The 17188-nt window shown below is 48.3% G+C and overlaps 3 protein-coding genes across 5 annotated transcripts in view; 2 read left to right on the top strand and 1 right to left on the bottom strand.

Annotated features, from left to right (window-relative positions):
* Positions 1 to 4567, bottom strand: part of LOC138062904 (keratin-associated protein 19-3-like) — a 45793-nt gene extending 41226 nt beyond the window's left edge. Inside the window, exons 1-2 of one of the 3 annotated variants that reach the window (XR_011136615.1) lie at positions 3990 to 4060; positions 2949 to 3031 (exon numbers count right to left, since the gene is read on the bottom strand). The gene's annotated coding sequence lies outside the window, so the exon portion shown is untranslated. Of the gene's footprint in view, positions 1 to 2948; positions 3032 to 3989; positions 4061 to 4234 lie in introns of those variants that run through there. The other 2 variants (XM_068922171.1, XM_068922173.1) reach the window with 2 other exon arrangements.
* Positions 228 to 3755, top strand: LOC138062902 (uncharacterized). Its single transcript, XM_068922169.1, has 2 exons — positions 228 to 260; positions 824 to 3755. The coding sequence occupies exon 2, from the start codon at positions 839 to 841 to the stop codon at positions 2414 to 2416; it is 1578 nt and encodes a 525-aa protein (XP_068778270.1). The 5' UTR covers positions 228 to 260; positions 824 to 838; the 3' UTR covers positions 2417 to 3755.
* A 1242-nt stretch (positions 4568 to 5809) lies between the features above and the next one.
* LOC138062903 (uncharacterized) lies at positions 5810 to 7615 on the top strand. The gene is made up of 2 exons (XM_068922170.1): positions 5810 to 5845; positions 6733 to 7615. The coding sequence occupies exons 1-2, from the start codon at positions 5822 to 5824 to the stop codon at positions 7396 to 7398; spliced, it is 690 nt and encodes a 229-aa protein (XP_068778271.1). The 5' UTR covers positions 5810 to 5821; the 3' UTR covers positions 7399 to 7615.
* Positions 7616 to 17188: the final 9573 nt, after the last annotated feature.

Genomic DNA, 17188 nt, shown 5'->3' with positions numbered 1-17188 from the left:
GGCTCCCGGAAATGAATCATTAAGTAGAATTAGCTATTATAATGCAGAACATAATTGGTACATCTCCTCCATATCACCTATCTGCTACAAGTGAGTCAAAGGAGACGGCTAGAGCCAGATTCAGTAAATAAATGTATCAGCATTCCTTAGGGTGTCTCACTTCCCTTGAAAACAGTCCATACAATATAAAAGCTCATGTATCCCAGAGCTCCTCATTCATCCGCCTCAGAGCCTAGCACACATTCCAAGCTTGACTGAAGGTAAGCTCATTGATACAGAATTTTTTTCAACCACTATTCAGAGAAGTCACTCCTTCCATCAGTCTTGGGACACATGCTTTAAGCAAGGGAATCATGTCAGTTCTACTTCGGGTAGGACGTGGTGTGCCACTTTGGTGTGCCTGGGGGAAAGCCTTCCTTTAAAATGGGAGTTGTCCGTGGTATTCCCAGGGTGCATAGATGTAGTTGAGCTTTTAGCTGCCATGAGGTTTAGCAGACCATAAATCCAGGATGACCTACGCTGGAACTAAGGCTTTCAGACTGCCTGCTCTGTGCATGTCAGAAAACATGTGCAAACCTCTGGGAGTACTCCCAGTCCCCCTGCACGCAGCTTTTCTGTAACTGTTTCATCTGAAAACCAGTAGCTGAGTTTTCTCCAGTGCAGGACTTTGCTACCAAGGAAGTTTATGAAGCTGCCCTTCATCTAGGATTAAAGAGGCTAGGGTAGAAGGGATATTTGCAGGATACCACTTAGATATTAGTTTACTTTGAAGGCTCAGCAGTGTCTCCTTGGTGCTCCTTCCTAACAGTTCTCTTCCTTGCAGGGTTGCTGCTCAAAGATGTGCTCCCGACAGAACTCCGGAGGCTGCCACGAAACATCCTCCCAGTCCGGGGGATGCCACAGCAGGGGCTCATCCTGCCATGGGGGCAGCTCCTCCAGCTACCAGGCACTGGGCTCCTCTTGCTGCGGGAGCGGAGGCTCCAGCAGCTATGGTGGGGGCATGGCCTCGTCCCAGCAGATCCAAGGATCCTCCGGCTTCGGCACGGGAGGAGGATCCAGCGGGGGCTCCATTATCATCTCATCTGGGGGTGGCAGTGGAGGGTCGTCCGGATGCTGCACTGGGGGCGGATCCAGCGGGGGCAGCACCGGTGCCAGTCAGAAGATCATTGTTAGCTCTGGAGGTGGAGGAGGTGGCAGCTCATCCGGGTGCTGCAGCGGAGGATCCTCAGGCTATGGAATAGGAGGAGGATACAGTGGTGGGTCTTCAGGAGGCAAGATCATCATAGCAGGAGGGGGGGGCAGCGGAGGATCCTCTGGAGGCTGCAGCGGAGGATCCTCAGGCTATGGCGTGGGAGGAGGATACAGTGGTGGCAGCGGGGGATCAGGCCAGAAGAGCATTGTCAGCTCTGGAGGTGGAGGTGGCAGCTCATCCGGGTGCTGCAGCGGAGGATCCTCAGGCTATGGAATAGGAGGAGGATACAGTGGTGGGTCTTCAGGAGGCAAGATCATCATAGCAGGAGGGGGGAGCAGCGGAGGATCCTCTGGAGGCTGCAGCGGAGGATCCTCAGGCTATGGCGTGGGAGGAGGATACAGTGGTGGCAGCGGGGGATCAGGCCAGAAGAGCATTGTCAGCTCTGGAGGTGGAGGTGGCAGCTCATCCGGGTGCTGCAGCGGAGGATCCTCAGGCTATGGAATAGGAGGAGGATACAGTGGTGGGTCTTCAGGAGGCAAGATCATCATAGCAGGAGGGGGGAGCAGCGGAGGATCATCTGGAGGCTGCAGCGGAGGATCCTCAGGCTATGGCGTGGGAGGAGGATACAGTGGTGGCAGCGGGGGATCAGGCCAGAAGAGCATTGTCAGCTCTGGAGGTGGAGGTGGCAGCTCATCCGGGTGCTGCAGCGGAGGATCCTCAGGCTATGGAATAGGAGGAGGATACAGTGGTGGGTCTTCAGGAGGCAAGATCATCATAGCAGGAGGGGGGAGCAGCGGAGGATCCTCTGGAGGCTGCAGCGGAGGATCCTCAGGCTATGGCGTGGGAGGAGGATACAGTGGTGGCAGCGGGGGATCAGGCCAGAAGAGCATTGTCAGCTCTGGAGGTGGAGGTGGCAGCTCATCCGGGTGCTGCAGCGGAGGATCCTCAGGCTATGGAATAGGAGGAGGATACAGTGGTGGGTCTTCAGGAGGCAAGATCATCATAGCAGGAGGGGGGAGCAGCGGAGGATCATCTGGAGACTGCAGCGGGGGATTCAGCAGTGGCAGTGGGGGTTCCTCAGGCCACACAATCATCATCAGCTCCGGAGGAGGCAGCGGAGGGTCCTCCCAGTCCACGCAGCAGAAATGCCCCATTGTCATTCCCAACGTTGAATCCCATCAAACCAAGCAGGCCTGCCACTGGCCCTCCAGCCACCAGAAGTAATGGCCACAGATGGCCCCGGAGCTCAGCAAGAACAGCCCTGCGCGTGACAGGTCACCATTTTCTCTCTAGATCTGATGCTCTCTTCCCAGTTGGCCTGTTTCCTCCCAGCACATCCTCTTCTCTTGATGCTGCATTGCTGTGAACTCATTGTGCCAGTGCTCTACCCTGGTGCTGGCTTTACAATGTCTTTGATTGGGCTCCATTGATTTTTCCAAGAGTATATGTAAGATCTAATAAATATGATACTATCCCAAGGAAGCCTTGTTTTGTTCCTTTATTCCTCAACAGCCTCTCATGGTTTTGAAAGCCGGAAATCTATTTGATGAGACATTTCATTCTTAATCTCTCTCTAGAGAATTTGGTGGGTTGAATAGTGAATTGTCATAAATGTGGCTCTAAAGACACTTTACAGCCCCAGAAATTTTTCACTGTTGTCTTCATCCTGGGCTCAGCACATTTGCAGAGACTAAGAGCACAGCCTAAAAACAGCAAGCCCCCACAGCTCCCCACCTCCCTTTGGCACTGCTGCTTTCCTTGTGCAGCTGTCTCAGCTCTTGGCTCAAAATCTCCTGAGGAAGCGGCAGCCATGGATGATGTCCGTGGAATGGTGCAGTGCTGCTGGGAGACACAGACAAGCCCAACTAGGCTCAGTCCTGAAGTATAGGGAGTGGTGCTGACCCATGCTAGCAGCTATTCCTGCTCAGAGTGGCTGGCAACAAAGGCTCATGGAATGCCCTCTTAATTTAATTCACTTTATTTAATCTCACACCTGTCTTCTAGTATGTTCCCCCCACTACAGTATACAGAGGTCACTCTTGGATCAGCAGGGCATCCATCAGCTTATCAAGTGATGCCAGAGAGGGTTTGTAACCATGCCTGGCCATCAGACCACGGCATTAGCAATCGTGACCTTTTAGGAGTTCGTGCCCTCTTGCCTCTGAGGGGACTCCAACAGTGCAAGCAACTGCTGGACAACTACCTGCTTCTCTCCAGTCCATCCCCAGGGTATCAGATTTGCAGCACTGAACCACTGCTCCACACACCCCTCCATGAGCTGACTCCAAAGCCCTCCTCCCTTGCCCAGGGCAGCGTTTACAAGTGGCAGAGACCCCAAACTCCGCCAAGCAACACTCCCTGCACCCTTCAACTGCATCCCAGCAGCTCCGGATTTCCCAGCACAGCCACAGCCGCTGCAGGGGCACCTCCCTGGCGCAGCGGTCAGAGGCGTCCTGCGTTTCTTTACGCTGCGAGCCAAGGGGCCACCGAGGGGGTCACCCTCTGGGGAGCGGCGCTCCCACTCCCCCACACCTGCTCAGCTGCTGCAGCCGGGGCAGCCTGCAAGCGCTGTCCCCCCACACGGTCACTCGCTGCCCCGGGGCCGCTCCAGCCGCCCCACCCTCACCAACACCGCCGTTAGCGGCCGTCCGTGCCTCCCACCGGGCACGGGCACGGCCCCCGCCCCGGGCCTGCCCGCGCCCGCCGCCTCCTCCCCCGGTTACCGGCGCCGGCAGAGCAGCCTGGGCTCGGCGGACTTCCCTCAAGTTATTACCGCTTCACGTAAGCGTTTAATTACCTCTGAGGGCACGGGGCGGGCCCTCGGGGGCGGGCGTCCCCCGCGAGTCCGGCCCCTCGCGGCGCCCCCGCCGCGCGTCCCCCGCGAGTCCGGCCCCTCGCGGCGCCCCCCCCGCCCCGCCCCGCCGCGCGTCCCCCGCGGGTCCCGGCCCCTCGCGGCGCCCCCTCCTCCCGCCTTCCCTCGCGCGTGCTCACGTGCCCCCCCCCCCCCCCGCGCACGCCCCAGAGCGCCGGCCTCACGCGCACCTCTGATTGGTTGACGCTTTGGCTCACAGAAGCGCTACAGGCTCCTCCGATTGGTCGGAGTTTTGGCCCCCGCTTTCGGCCGTTACAGAACCGGCTGGGACCGGCTGGGAGCGGCACAGGGCTGCTGGCGGCTTCTTCTCCTCACAGGGTGCTGCTACCCGAAACCCTGCTGTTTACGGCCAAGAGAGATGCCATCGCTTACATCTTTACCCTCTTGCTTCCCTCCTGCCTTTGAGAACCTCAGAGCAGCCCTTTCAAGAAGTTAAATCTCCCGCACTGGGTCAACCAAACCGGCCCTGGGCCGGGCAGAAGGAAATAAAACCAGCAGCGAGATTGCCCTGAGGCAACTCAATAGATACCAAATCAGACCTTCAGGACTTTATCCCTTGTTGCCCAAGCTCTTGTAACCCGCCTCGAAACAACCCACTGGGGGTGGTAGCAGCACCACTTTGCTCTGCTTGGTGGCTGGTATATGTGGCCTTCTGCCAAAGCTGGGACTTAGCGTCCCCACAGCAAAATTGCTCAGAGCTGAGCTGCCGTAGTCCAGCCAGCAAGAGCCGTGCTGTCGAGCTGAGCTGTAATATGCCAGGCTGGGGTGCAGGTGTCTTCTCAGGCAGCGTTAGCAGCATGGCCGCAGTGCTTTCTGCCCCAGCAGCCATCTAAACAAGTCTCCCTGGTACTTGGTGGTCTTTCCAAGTCAGAGGAAGGACATAGGTAGCGTAGGAAAACGCAGAAGGAAAGCATTTGGCTAACAAAAACAATTGTCCCTTCTTTAGCAGAGTAATCCAGCCGTGAGTGGATTTAAGGACGTTCACCTCCATGATTCTCTTCAGGGGTCCCTAGCTTTCTCAGGGCATCTGTAGCACATGTGCAGGCAGCATCCCTCACAAAGCAGCCAAGCCAGGCACTTTGCTTTTGACAGCCCTCTGGTTTGGGTGCAAATGTCTTCATCAGAAAATTTCCCATCAGAGCCACCAGTGAGATATTGATGGGGTCAACGTGCTGCTACCAGCCTGTGGTTGCCCAGGTTCCCCCACACCTGCCCCTTGGTGCTTTCTGAGCCTCTGCCTTTCCCTTTCGTGGGTACCCACTGAGAACGCCACCCCGCAGCGATGCCCCTGGCCACAAGCATTGCCATACCGCTGAACCACAGCCTTGCTCCGCTCCCTGTCCCTTCCTGGAGCAGGACTCAGTCACAGCCACCCTCCGCCCCACACTCACTAATCCTTTTGCCTGGCGTTTCCCTGCACCCACGTTTGCACCATGTTCTTCAGCCGCTCAAAAGCAGCTCTGGCCCCTAGTGTAGCTCTGTGAGCCGGCTCTGTGGGCCGGAATGGTCCCCTGTAGCTAAGAACAAGACCACAGGAATAGGATCATTAAGCAGAAGTAGCAATTACAGCTGCATGCAATGCAAAAAGCAATGTGAAGATATCGATCAGAAGTCATGAGTCAAAGCAAGCATTTAAATCAGTTTAGTAAATAAATCATTGCCATTCCTTAGTGTGTCTCACTTCCCATATATGCTAGGCACCATATAAAAGTTCCTGTGTGTTAAACCTCCTCGTTCAGTTGACTTTTATCTTCTAAATGTGTTTCCAATGGCTGAGGAGGGTAAGTCTGCTTTTTTGAGGCTTTATTATTATGTAGTCATAGGTGATAACTTCATTCTTAGATCTTGGTATGGGGTCTAAAGCAGTACCCATGCTGACTGAGTATCCATAGCAAAGTTCTCGGGATCTGTATGGTTTCTTGCTGTGATGCAGGGCAGGCTTTATTACACTCCCTCACTCAGATGGCTTAGAAGCAAGGGAAAGGCAGGTTACAGTGCTAGGGGCCATGTACTTTAGGAGGCTACAAACCCAGATGAGTCTGTAGTGGAACCAGCACATGATGATGGCATTTTCTTTGCAGCTTCGAGCTTGCTTGCAAAGTCTTGGACACATTTTCCATATTATTCAATAACAAGTCTATACCGTACTTCGTAATGACTACATATTTCTCATGGCTGTGCTGATTAACTTATCTAAAAGCTCGTCGGGGATACTATGTTGCGACATGTTGCATTCATACAGCCAGTAACATTGTCTCATATGGAAGTTTTGCTCCACTGCTCTTGCAGCACTTTAAGAACATAAACAAGGATAATCTTTGCTATTTTTACAACTCTGCAGCTACAGCCAAGATGATGGAGCAGGGAGAACCTTAGCAGTTATTAGATATGTTAACAGGAAAGAATGTATTCAGATGTTGATTCTCCAGAACTACACCATACAGATGAAAAACCAGAAAAACTATCCCAGCAGCAGTCAGTAATATTCCTGTAGTTGAAGAACAGCTGGGCAGTGCCCTGGTTCTCAATCAGGGATTCCCTCAGGTCCTGACAAAGCCTCTGTGACCATGCTGACTGCAGTCTCCCCTCCTGCTGTGGTACAAAAATGGAACAAAACATGGCAGTGTCTTCTGTACTTGCGAGCTGTGAGAACATTTTCCTCTTCCAGATATACCAGTACCTCAGAAGGAGATGTCCTCGCCGGGACAGGGGCTACAGCCATGAGATCTCATCGCATCATGGAGAAGACTATGGCAGCAGCGGGGGCGTGTCAAGCCTCCAGGGACATGGCTCTTTCTTCTGTGGTGGGGAAGGCTCAGTCGCCTACAGCAGGGGAATTTCACCCTGCCACTCCATGCTAGAGTCTTCCACCTATGGCACTGGAGAGGAATACAGATGTGGTGGTGACAGATCTGTTGTACTAGACAGCGGGGGGTCATCTGCATGGGGCACTGCAAGGGGATCAGTCTGCAGCACAGGGGGAGGACCAAGGTACAGCATTGAGGACTCGGGCCATATTGTCAGCTCGGGGGGTGGTGGAGTGTCCAGCTCCTACAGTGGGAGATTGGGCTACGGCACAAGAAGAGGCTCCAGCTATGGGTGTGATGCATCATCAAGAGACAAGTCCATAATAATGAGTGGGGACAGCAGTGGATCAGGGTACTGTGGTGGAGGATCAGGCTACGGCACTGGAGAATCTTCAGGCCCAGAGATCAGCTCTGGAGGCACTGGGCCTTCCCAGTCTGTGCAGCAAAAGTGCCCCGTGGTCGTTCCTGACATCAAGTCCCATCAGACCAAGCAGGCTTGCAAGTGGCCGGCCAGCCAGAAGAAGTAACTGACACAGAAGCTCCCCCTGTGCTCAAGAAGTGCCCTGGGTGTGCCACATCACAGCTTTTCTCTAGCCTTGTCATTATAGTTCAGGAGCTTTGCATTCCCCGTGCCAGGCTGTGCTTGTAATGCTGCTGTGAGCGCTGCCAAAAAGTGATTTGTGCTTTGGTGCTGGGAAGAGGTTGCTCCTTCCATCTCCTTTTGCACATGGGATGGGAAATAAAACCGTACTGTCTGTTGGAACTCAAGTATCTATGATTTCTGTAGTCCTGGCTCCTTTGTTCAAAATATGAGTGGATCTTTGATAGACACCCAAGGAGTCTACTTCAGAATTGGCTACAGAAGATTTATCTTTCAATATATATGGTATACATTTTAATATATATTTTAGTCCAATTGAAATACATAGTTTTCAACAGCAAGAGAAGCTATTTAATTTTGCAGTTGGTCAGAGCTTCCCCCATATCTCTCGCAGTCAAATTGAAATACTCTGCCCTGTCAAAAGCCTGTGCCTCAGTACACAGGCCAGACTCAGTGAGCTAAGTTAAGCAGATACGCAGACTCCCAGGTGATTTCCAACTGATTATTATTTACACAGTGACTTTGGGAATGCAAGGTTGTTTACTTGGAAACAATTACACACCAGGCTCCTGTCTCGGAGAGATTGCAGGCGATGTTGTAAGCCAAAGCACGTAAACCTTTGCTTGCACCAGTGGCATGAGGCAACATGAATGAACTCATTTTCTTCTTTGGAGTAACCTGCCTCATGATATTTTTTGATAAGATCAGGTCCTAAATTAGGCAGAAGGAGAAGATGCTGATCCTATGGTTCCTCTGTGCCATGCTGATGGGACAGTGCCAGGGAGGCTTGAACTTCAAGTGCTGGTTGTGACTTGGTATTTGTCACACTCTTAGAGTTTCAGGACTGTTCTCTGGTTTTTTTGGACTCATCCAAATGCTGGTAATGGAGCTAAAAACACCCAGTGAAACAGTCATATATGTCTGTGCCGTTTCAAAAGGGAGAGAAAAGAGCATAAAATTCCATTGTAAAAAAATTTTTACCATTGCTGCTTTCACTAACCTGTGAGAACTTTGACCCTTTCAGTTCCATGAAAATCCAGAAAACTTTGCCCTAATGTTTGTAAAATACAACCATTTACAAAACCAGAATCTTCTGCTGAACTCTAGCCCTGTGTTCAGTGCCTCAGCAGCTATCTTTCACTCTGTAACATGTAAAACCAGAGAGCTGTGGTGCAGGAAATGTTGCGTAAGATTTTGTCCCAGGACATTTTAAATTCCATTCTAAAATTAGACAGACTTATCATTCATTTGCATCTATTCATTTTTCTAGAATTTACTACTTTATAATCTTTTCTATTATCTTCCCTATTTCATTTGGTAGTATCAAAAGTAGCGAAGAATTCAGAAAGCTCAAATAACTTTCAAGAGACTTCAAGAAAACTGGTCAGAGGGGTGTTCAAAAAGTTCTGATTATTCAGCTGACTGATCAAAAATCTTCCCTAAATTTCACTGAAAAAGGAAAATAAAATTGAAATGTTTAAAAGTTCATACTTGCTATTCGCTTTCCCGCCTGGCCATTTCTTTGAGGATTGTGTCAAAAATGACTCCACAAGCTTAGATATTAACCAAGATAGATAACATAATAGACACAATAAAGAAGGGGAAAACTGCTCTTGCATCCAACACTTGAACACTGCACTGCCACACTGAAGCCGTGGGCCTGGGGAAGCGTGCAAACAGCACATCAGAGCAGAGCAGGCATGCAGTCATGTGTGGCACTGGAGAGGGATTCTCCCCACACTCACAGCTCACCTGCAGTGGGAAGATGGAAATAGGTGGAGTCTGAATTTTAAACACAGACACACGCAACACACGTTCACACATGCATATTTCCTCCCCGGCCCGCTCCCTGCACAATATGGGAAGAGCGATAACTTTTTGTGTTGCTAGAGACTATGCTAACTTAGAGGTCTCATCCACAAGCATGTCAGTACTTGCAAAAGCTGTACCCCTCTGCTTCAGTGCATCACCACCTGTATGTAGACAGGCAGGCTGAATGGTAGACACATATTTGGCATCTTCACAGAAGGTAAAAGTCACTACCTGATGTCTCTAGACTCAAACTAAACAAATTATTTTTATAGATAGCAAGTGAGAGCCTCCCCTCTTCTGCTTCCGATGTTCAGTCACTCTTTGCCCTCCAAAACCTTGAGACTCCAGTGTTCACAGAGAGATTAAGACACAAAACGAGGTGCTCAGTAAAACCATCCAATGAAAACTGCTGATATTGCATGGTCAAGATGCTAATGGGAGGGAAAAGAAAAAGCCAAAGCTGTTACAGCTTAGCCCCTAGCTAGAAATGCTCCATATGCATCTATGAAGCACAAAGCCATGGCTGTATGGCTGATATGCGTTGGGGCCAGGCTAGTGCCCTGTGCTTGCAGCAGTCCACTGCTTTGCACTGAGGCTACGCTCTCCTGCCATCTTCTACCTGCCCCGAGGTGAGATTGAGTGATGTGGTGAGTTCTGATGAGTGGGCCCTGACCGCAGCGGTTTACTCACAGCTTGCTCACACACACAAAGTTTGCCCAATCGGCACCTCTAAGTGAGCCTTTCCCATCACGGACAGTGGCTGCTTTAGACAAGAGACTGAATAAAAAAATTGAATATTATAAAAATATAAATTTTAAGAGAAGAATTGTGTTTGGAACTTTTTAATATTGGCCAGGAAAGATTTCAGCTAGGTAGATTAGTGGTAATGTAAAATCAGTGAAATGACTGTAAAATCTGTGTAAAGGAAAGGAATACACTCACAGAAACTGAACTACAGGTTTTAGGAATTTGCGACTGTAATATTGATAATCTGGCTTTCGCAGAGCACTTACTATTCTTAGCTTTCAGGACCCTCTGCAGTGGTCACAGGTTGCATTCTCCCCATTCTATTGCTTGGGGAGGTGACAGAGAAGTCAGGGAAATGAGCCACAGTCAGAGAGGAGATAGGGAGGGAATGTTGAGTCCCTCCGCTGCTAAGCCACACATCTGCTGGCAGTTGTAGGCATCATACAGGGTGAAGGCTCCTTTAAAGATGCTTTAAGAATTCACAGAGGGTATGCAACGAGGTCTTCCTAAAAACCTAACCTTTTTCTGGTGAGACCCTGAAAGTGGTAGCTCTTGTCCGCTGTGCAGAACCTCAGTCCTGCCAGAAATGGATAGAGGAAACCGTGGTCAAGCATTGTAACCTGTCCCCCTCACCAGATTTTGGGCAAGAGGTTTCAACAGAACAGAAATTCAAAAAGCGCCACCTTTACCATCAGTTTTGCAATATAAAACTCATCCTAGCATGACAGTGAGTGAGACAGCCAAGCCACCCACACAGTTTTCACTCTTTGTGCATTACCACTTGCATGGGGCAGGGTGGCAATTAAAACTGTAACACAAGGAAGACAATCTAAAATATGACAAGTCAATCAAAAGAACCAGGTTGAATAAGCTTTTGAAGGTAGTAGATAATTAGAGGTGTGGCTGTTTTGTAAATACATTGGTCATTTCTCCTCGGGGGTTATTGCATTTTCAGGAAGAGAGCTAGGAACCATATAAAAGTTCTCACATCAGAGAGCACCTCATTCGCTTGTCTTTGCTTCCTCTTCTCAGTGTTTCCAGCTACATTCAGGGTAAGTTGTTACTACATGGCTAACAATTTCTATGAACGTTTGCTGAACTGCACTGAACTATATTCTTACAAAGATGGGTCTGTTTGTGGATGCTGAAACTGTTGAGAGCCACATTCTGTCTTAGTGGCTGGGGCAATTTTGCTCAATCAGAATTGGTTTCAAGATTGCTAATACTAAGAAACAAAATTTATTGTTCTTATTATGTGCTGATATATTCAGATTACTTCAGTGTTCAGGTTTCCTAGTTTTCCAAGGACAAATTAGAAATAAAAGGAGTAAAGACTGAGATATGAGAATGAATGAGAGATGACAGGCTGATTTTTCAGAAGAGACCTTGGGAGTTAGGTGCCCAGTTCCTATTTAAGTTGGGAATTTTAATTGTATTTATGAGTCTGAGTCCTTTAATAAATTCCTCTAGAAAATGTAGACATTCAGGAGTTGAAAATTTCAAGATGTCCTTGAAGAAATATAGGACTGAATTAAGAAGGCAGTTTTAAAAACAAGAGGAAGGCTTGTATAGCCTTCAAATCAGCAGGATTTATCCTGGATGCTTTTACCTCCTTGAAATCTCAGCTCTGTGAGCCTATCTTCTTGAAAGGAGGTTAGATGTATGCAGATAGATGTATTCCTCATGTCCCTTGCACCTTAGCATTACCAGGAAACCAGGTAGTAGCGTGCCATGGGTCTGCATGGGCACAGACAGAGCACAAGGGTGAGGAGGGGACAAGGTGTGAAGAAGGCATGAGACTCTCTTCGTTTTGAGTAACTGTATTTGAAAGTTTGTTTTGCTGAGGCTCGAGTGCCAGTAGTCCCAGCTGTAAATTGACCAGCTGTACAAGGGCCCATGTAGGCTCCAGATTTTGAGACTCCTTTGCCCTGATGTCTCTTGCCTGTGCAAAATAAGTTTGCAGCCTGAAGCACATCAGCTCTTCCATTATACAGCCCTGAAATAATCCCAGGGCCTCTTACATGAGTCCTCATGGGATACAGAAAGGGAATCCAGGGAAATGGCACGCAGTGCCTGGCAGAAACAGGGGATTAGGGCTGACACAGGAGTTTGTGAAGGCGTTCAGCTGGTGTAGGCTGATGCAGCACTGTGGGAATGAAGCTTCAAGCCAGGGAAGCAGACTAGGCAGACAGGCAAGTGCTGTGGAGCCTCAGGAGACGAGTGATCGAAATCAGAGGCTGATAAATGCATAAAAGAAATCTGAGCCCAAAACAGAGAGGAGAAAGCACACTGCCATTTGTGCATTCTAACTCTCACAGTCTTCTCCTTCTCAGGGCTCCCTGCACCTACTGGAAAATGTGTTCCCGTGAAGACAGAGGCTGCCACAGCACTGAGAGCTCCTCCTGCCACAGTGGAGGCTCCTCCTGCCACGATAACGAGAGATCGTCCTGCCATGGCTCTGAGGAAGTCATCTGCCATGAAGTGAGACCCGTGCCGGATGTGACACCGGTGGTGGTCCTCCCTCCCCAGTGCCCCGTGGTCACCCAGGTGCCAGTGGCCCCTGCCCCCTGCCAACAGCAACAGCAGATCAAGCAGCCTGTGCAGTGGCCCCCGCAACAGCAGAAGTGAAGGAGCAAGGGCAAGCCCATGGTCAGCGCACACTACAGGGCCGTGCTCTTTCCTCTCCTCAAGATGCAGCCCTGAGCTTGGGCAGGCCCTGCCGCTTCCTTCCAGCACAAATAGTATCTCCTTCTCCTGATAATGCAAAGTGGTGTTAATATGTCAGAAATGTGATTTATTCTCTTGAGTTCCAGTATTTGAATCCATTGATTTCCTGCTTCTGTCTGCAGTAGCAAAGATAACGATATTAAAACCTAAAGCTCACAAAGTGTACTGGTGTCCTAGTGTGTGCTTCCATCATTAGCTCTGCCTTATCTTTAGCATCACCCCCAAGACCACCTTTATTAATGCTGCTTCTTACAGCTTGCAAACAGCAGTGCATCCCTCCCTTCTTCCCATTGCACTTCAATAGCAGTGAGGTATGAAAGCTCAGCTCTTTGGTACCCGCATCTTGTGCATCTTCCAGACAAATTTAGATGCTGAATTTCAAAAAGCTGTCTAGGGCTGAAGGCGCAGAGAGTTGCATCTCTTGTTAATCCCACAAGAGGGAATAGCAAAGAGACAACTGTCCATAAAAATCTACAGCTATATTTCTCATTTCACTAGATTCATCCCCCGGTTCTTTTCCAGTGTCTGCCAACATAGAGGCAGATTGCTAAGGAAATTCGTGCCTCTATGGGAGGAGTGCAGTATTGTGTGTAATGCATTAGATATTTAATTAGTAAAAGGTCTGTATTAAATCTTTGAAAGGAACAAGAAACTTATTATTAGCACTTGTTTTATTATTACTGTTAATTAAAATAATGAGCAGCATCATTCTAGTATGTTGCAGTACATGATTGCAAATGCAATGTCAGGGACATGCTGTTCTGAAATCATGGGAGGGCACTTCACAGTGTCATGGACAGTCCATGTCCACCCAGATGCTCAGGGACCCATCTGCCAACGCTGAACCCACCCTGCACCAAACGGGAAATAGAAACCAAACTAGACAAGGCTCTGGGCTGGGTTTGAATCTGACTAGAAAGGTTTGAGGGAACGGGAGATAAAATCTCTCCTCTTAATTCTTTCTAGGCAGTCCAAGTTTTCACCTACGCAGTCAGCTAACCTAGAGTGCTGCAGATTGTGTCATTTGAAGAGATCCTCAGTATGAACCTGAGGAAGAGAGACAGCAAATCTCTCCTGAGTTGTAAGTTTTATTATCTCAGCATACACAGCTGGAAAGTGAAGCCAAAAAGTGGATTGCATAAATTCAGCGGAAAATAGTCCTCACCTTCCCCTTGCCAGCACAGAACACAAAGGCCACATTGGCAATGATGCTTGGGCAGAGGGCAACCTCTACAGAGGACATTTTCTGGAGAGTGCCTCATTCAAGTGAGCAGGAGATGAGGAGGAAGAAACAGATTACAGAAGCATGACAAAGCCCAAGGCAAACCAGCAGTGTGAGAGGCAAGGGGGCCAGTCCACAAAGCATGTTTCTGCACGTGAGACGTTGCACTCTATGGTGCACTACATGGCACTTCTGTCCTCACCATCATGGCTGCATATGAAAAAGCCTGCAGTTTTACAGCAGTCCTGTGACATGGTGATCCCGGGGCATGCAAGGCTGGGATCCTTGCACACCCTGGTCTTCTGTTAATTGTGGCATCTCCCACTAAACCTCTGGCACACCCCTGAGCAGATGGCTGCCCCACAACTATGGCATCTCCCGCAGACTCCATAGCTGTACGTCTGCGCGATGCAGACACTATCCCTGTTCCCGTGGCATGACCCCAAGGGTTCCTAACACCACTCAGCACAGACAGCCCTCCTATCACTCAAGCATCCTCCTGAACTCCTATAGCTGCATGCAGGGGTCCTAGCACATTGGGAAGACACATTTCCATGGCATGGTGCTGATGAGATGCGACACCTCTTAGAGCAGACTGACCAGCGGTAGCTGTAGTGCCTGTAGTCGTGACCACCCTGGCATGAGACTCTGCCACAGCTGCAGCATGCTGTGCAGTCAGGGCCATACGCATAGTGGAGCGGCGTCCACCGAGTGTCCAGCCAGGAGCCCGCAGGATCATACCAGGTTGAGTTCAAGTTGAAGAATGATTCCCTCCCAGAAGAGCATGTCATTTTGGGTCGAGGGATAAACCTAAAAAAAAGATCTCTATGTGATGGAAGCAAGCAGATCTCTTTTACAGTATCATAGACTAGTTGGAGATGGAAGGGACCTCTGGAGGTCATCTGGTCCAACTGCCCTGCTCAAGCAAGGTCAGCTAAAGCAGGTTGCTCAGGACCATGTCCAATCAGGATTTGAGTGTCTCCAAGGATGGAGACTCCACAGCCTCTCTGGGCAACCTGTTCCAGTGTTCCACCCTCACCTGGGATATTTGATATTTTTTGACTACTGAACTTTGAGATTAGTAGGGCTGATCAGAACCATAGGCCTTTCCTGTAGCAGTGTTGTCACTGTCTACAAAATATCATCTTCTGGATGAAGTCTCAGATATTCTAATATTCCTCCCACAAATGAGATATTTAGTCCAAAAAAATTAACGTCTATTATCATTTTCAAAGATCGAATATTGGTTAACAATGAAATATAAGCATTATTCTATGGAAAATCTCTCTCTTGCACTATTTATAACAAACAAGCTGTTTGGATTTAAACAGAGCCATGTCAAGACATAATAGATAAACAGAGAGCTATAATCGAAAAATAAGTTTTCATGATCCAGTCTAATCACGTACCTTAGTCAACAACAGGGCGATGCAAACTCAAACTAAAGGGAATGGACTGAAACAGGAGATCTTTATACAGTTTCAGGCTTCAGTGGTGAGCTACCACTGGAGAATGGAGGCTTCATTTTCCACTGACCACAGCCATTTTTATTGGCTACCCTTGGTTCGTGACATTTACACCTGACTCACTTTTTTTATCGTCTTCTCTCTTTTATATGATGATAGAGTTAATCCCAAAACTGATCAAAGATTTCTAAAGGCATTGCCTAACTAAGGCCTATGTAAGTCTTTCAAACAAAGTATTTATAAGTTAATTTAGTACATTGTTATACTGAAGCACAGGTGCAAACAGACTCGTTCAAGGGATCCCAGTGAGTCAGTAGAGCATCACTCAAAATCTGTTGTGCCTGACATCTAATCCCACAATGCCATCCAAGTATTGACACATCCTTGCCTTTTATGTGACAAGAAAACGTAATTGCTGGGTTAGATGGGCATGACCTGTAAGTAGACATGGGAAGGAAGACCTGAGTTCATCCATGATTCACAGGAAAATCCAGACTCAGAAACATCTACCTCTACCGCATCGCACTGTTTTGTTTATTTTTTTCCTGGAACTACAACCCTATTTATGCATGTTTCCAGAAGAGCTATAGAAACACGAGGGTTGAGTACTGAAAGCAGGACAGCAGTACTAGGAGAGTTCTCCATCCCAGCTAATAGTCCAAAGATTGGCTTCAACATTATCATGAAATGAAAGAGCTTAAACCTTACTCTGGAGGCAGGCCCATCTTCGTACAACCACAACTGGTAAACATTTCAGAAGGGCCTAAAGGAATGAGCTCCAGAAATTATTTAACTGCTTCTGAAAAAGTGGCTAACATGAAAATAAGTCCTGCATGACCTGTTGTGTATTTGACACTGCCAGAGCATGAAATTTGTTCATAAATTTCCAAAACGAAAAGAATATATGGACTTTTTTGTATTCTTAAGAATTCCTTTGCTTTTAAAGTGGACCTCTTCCAGATGAAATTAAACTAAAGGCATGCTTTATTTGAAAATCTTAGGAAAAATTGGGACCGCCTTAAAGAATGACAAAAGAAAATGGGAACAAAGTAACCTCACCTAAGGGAGGTCAGGCACGCTCATGCCATTATGCTCCAGGATTTGATATCACTGCCACAAACACAATATTGCAAAAATCAGACAAAAACAGCATCTTTTGCAGGAGAAAAAGAAATCGTTCATAGGACACTGCGCAGATAGGCTGAAATTATAAGTGAGGGACTTCTTATGGCTAATGCCAAATCTCTCAATAAAATATCCAGTACTGTTGAGCAATTCAGCTAGATTATTCCTGCCATTAGTAATCCTTATTCTTTCACGCAGAAGTGTAATGACATTTAGCTCTTGGTCTATGTGACATCCCCGCATGGCTTAAGGAACTGGTACTTCTGAATCACAAACATCTCTTCCGCTTGATGCTTGTTGTCCATGACCAGATCTGTTAATATCTTCGGTATTGGCGTCACTTCACATGAAAGAGGTGCACAAATGCCTTCCAATCTCTTTCATAGGGAGGTAAAAGAATTAACATGCTATTAATAACCTATGGGACAATTATAATGCTAAAAACAGAAGGCATCAAAGCGAAAACATCGGAGGCTGAATAAAGCAGATAGAAATGGGCTGGTATATGTAATTAGGTTACACTTGCCAAGAGATGTCTCATGTCCTAGATAACCCTTCGAAACAGTATAAAAGGTCTCTCTTCCCAGTTTCCTTCATTCGCTTCTCTGCGCTTACAC

Source organism: Struthio camelus, chromosome 30 (genome assembly GCF_040807025.1).
Source record: "Struthio camelus isolate bStrCam1 chromosome 30, bStrCam1.hap1, whole genome shotgun sequence".
NCBI lineage: Eukaryota > Metazoa > Chordata > Aves > Struthioniformes > Struthionidae > Struthio > Struthio camelus.
Note: the sequence above shows the minus strand (reverse complement) of the source record. Positions and strands in the feature narration are given on the sequence as shown.

Bases quoted from the DNA above. Each gene is read 5' to 3' on its own strand.
- LOC138062902 (XM_068922169.1), top strand. From the start codon at position 839: ATGTGCTCCCGACAGAACTCCGGAGGCTGCCACGAAACATCCTCCCAG.
- LOC138062903 (XM_068922170.1), top strand. From the start codon at position 5,822: ATGTGTTTCCAATGGCTGAGGAGG. The intron at 5,846-6,732 runs GTAAGTCTGCTT...TTCCTCTTCCAG, and splicing joins GTTTCCAATGGCTGAGGAGG to ATATACCAGTACCTCAGAAG.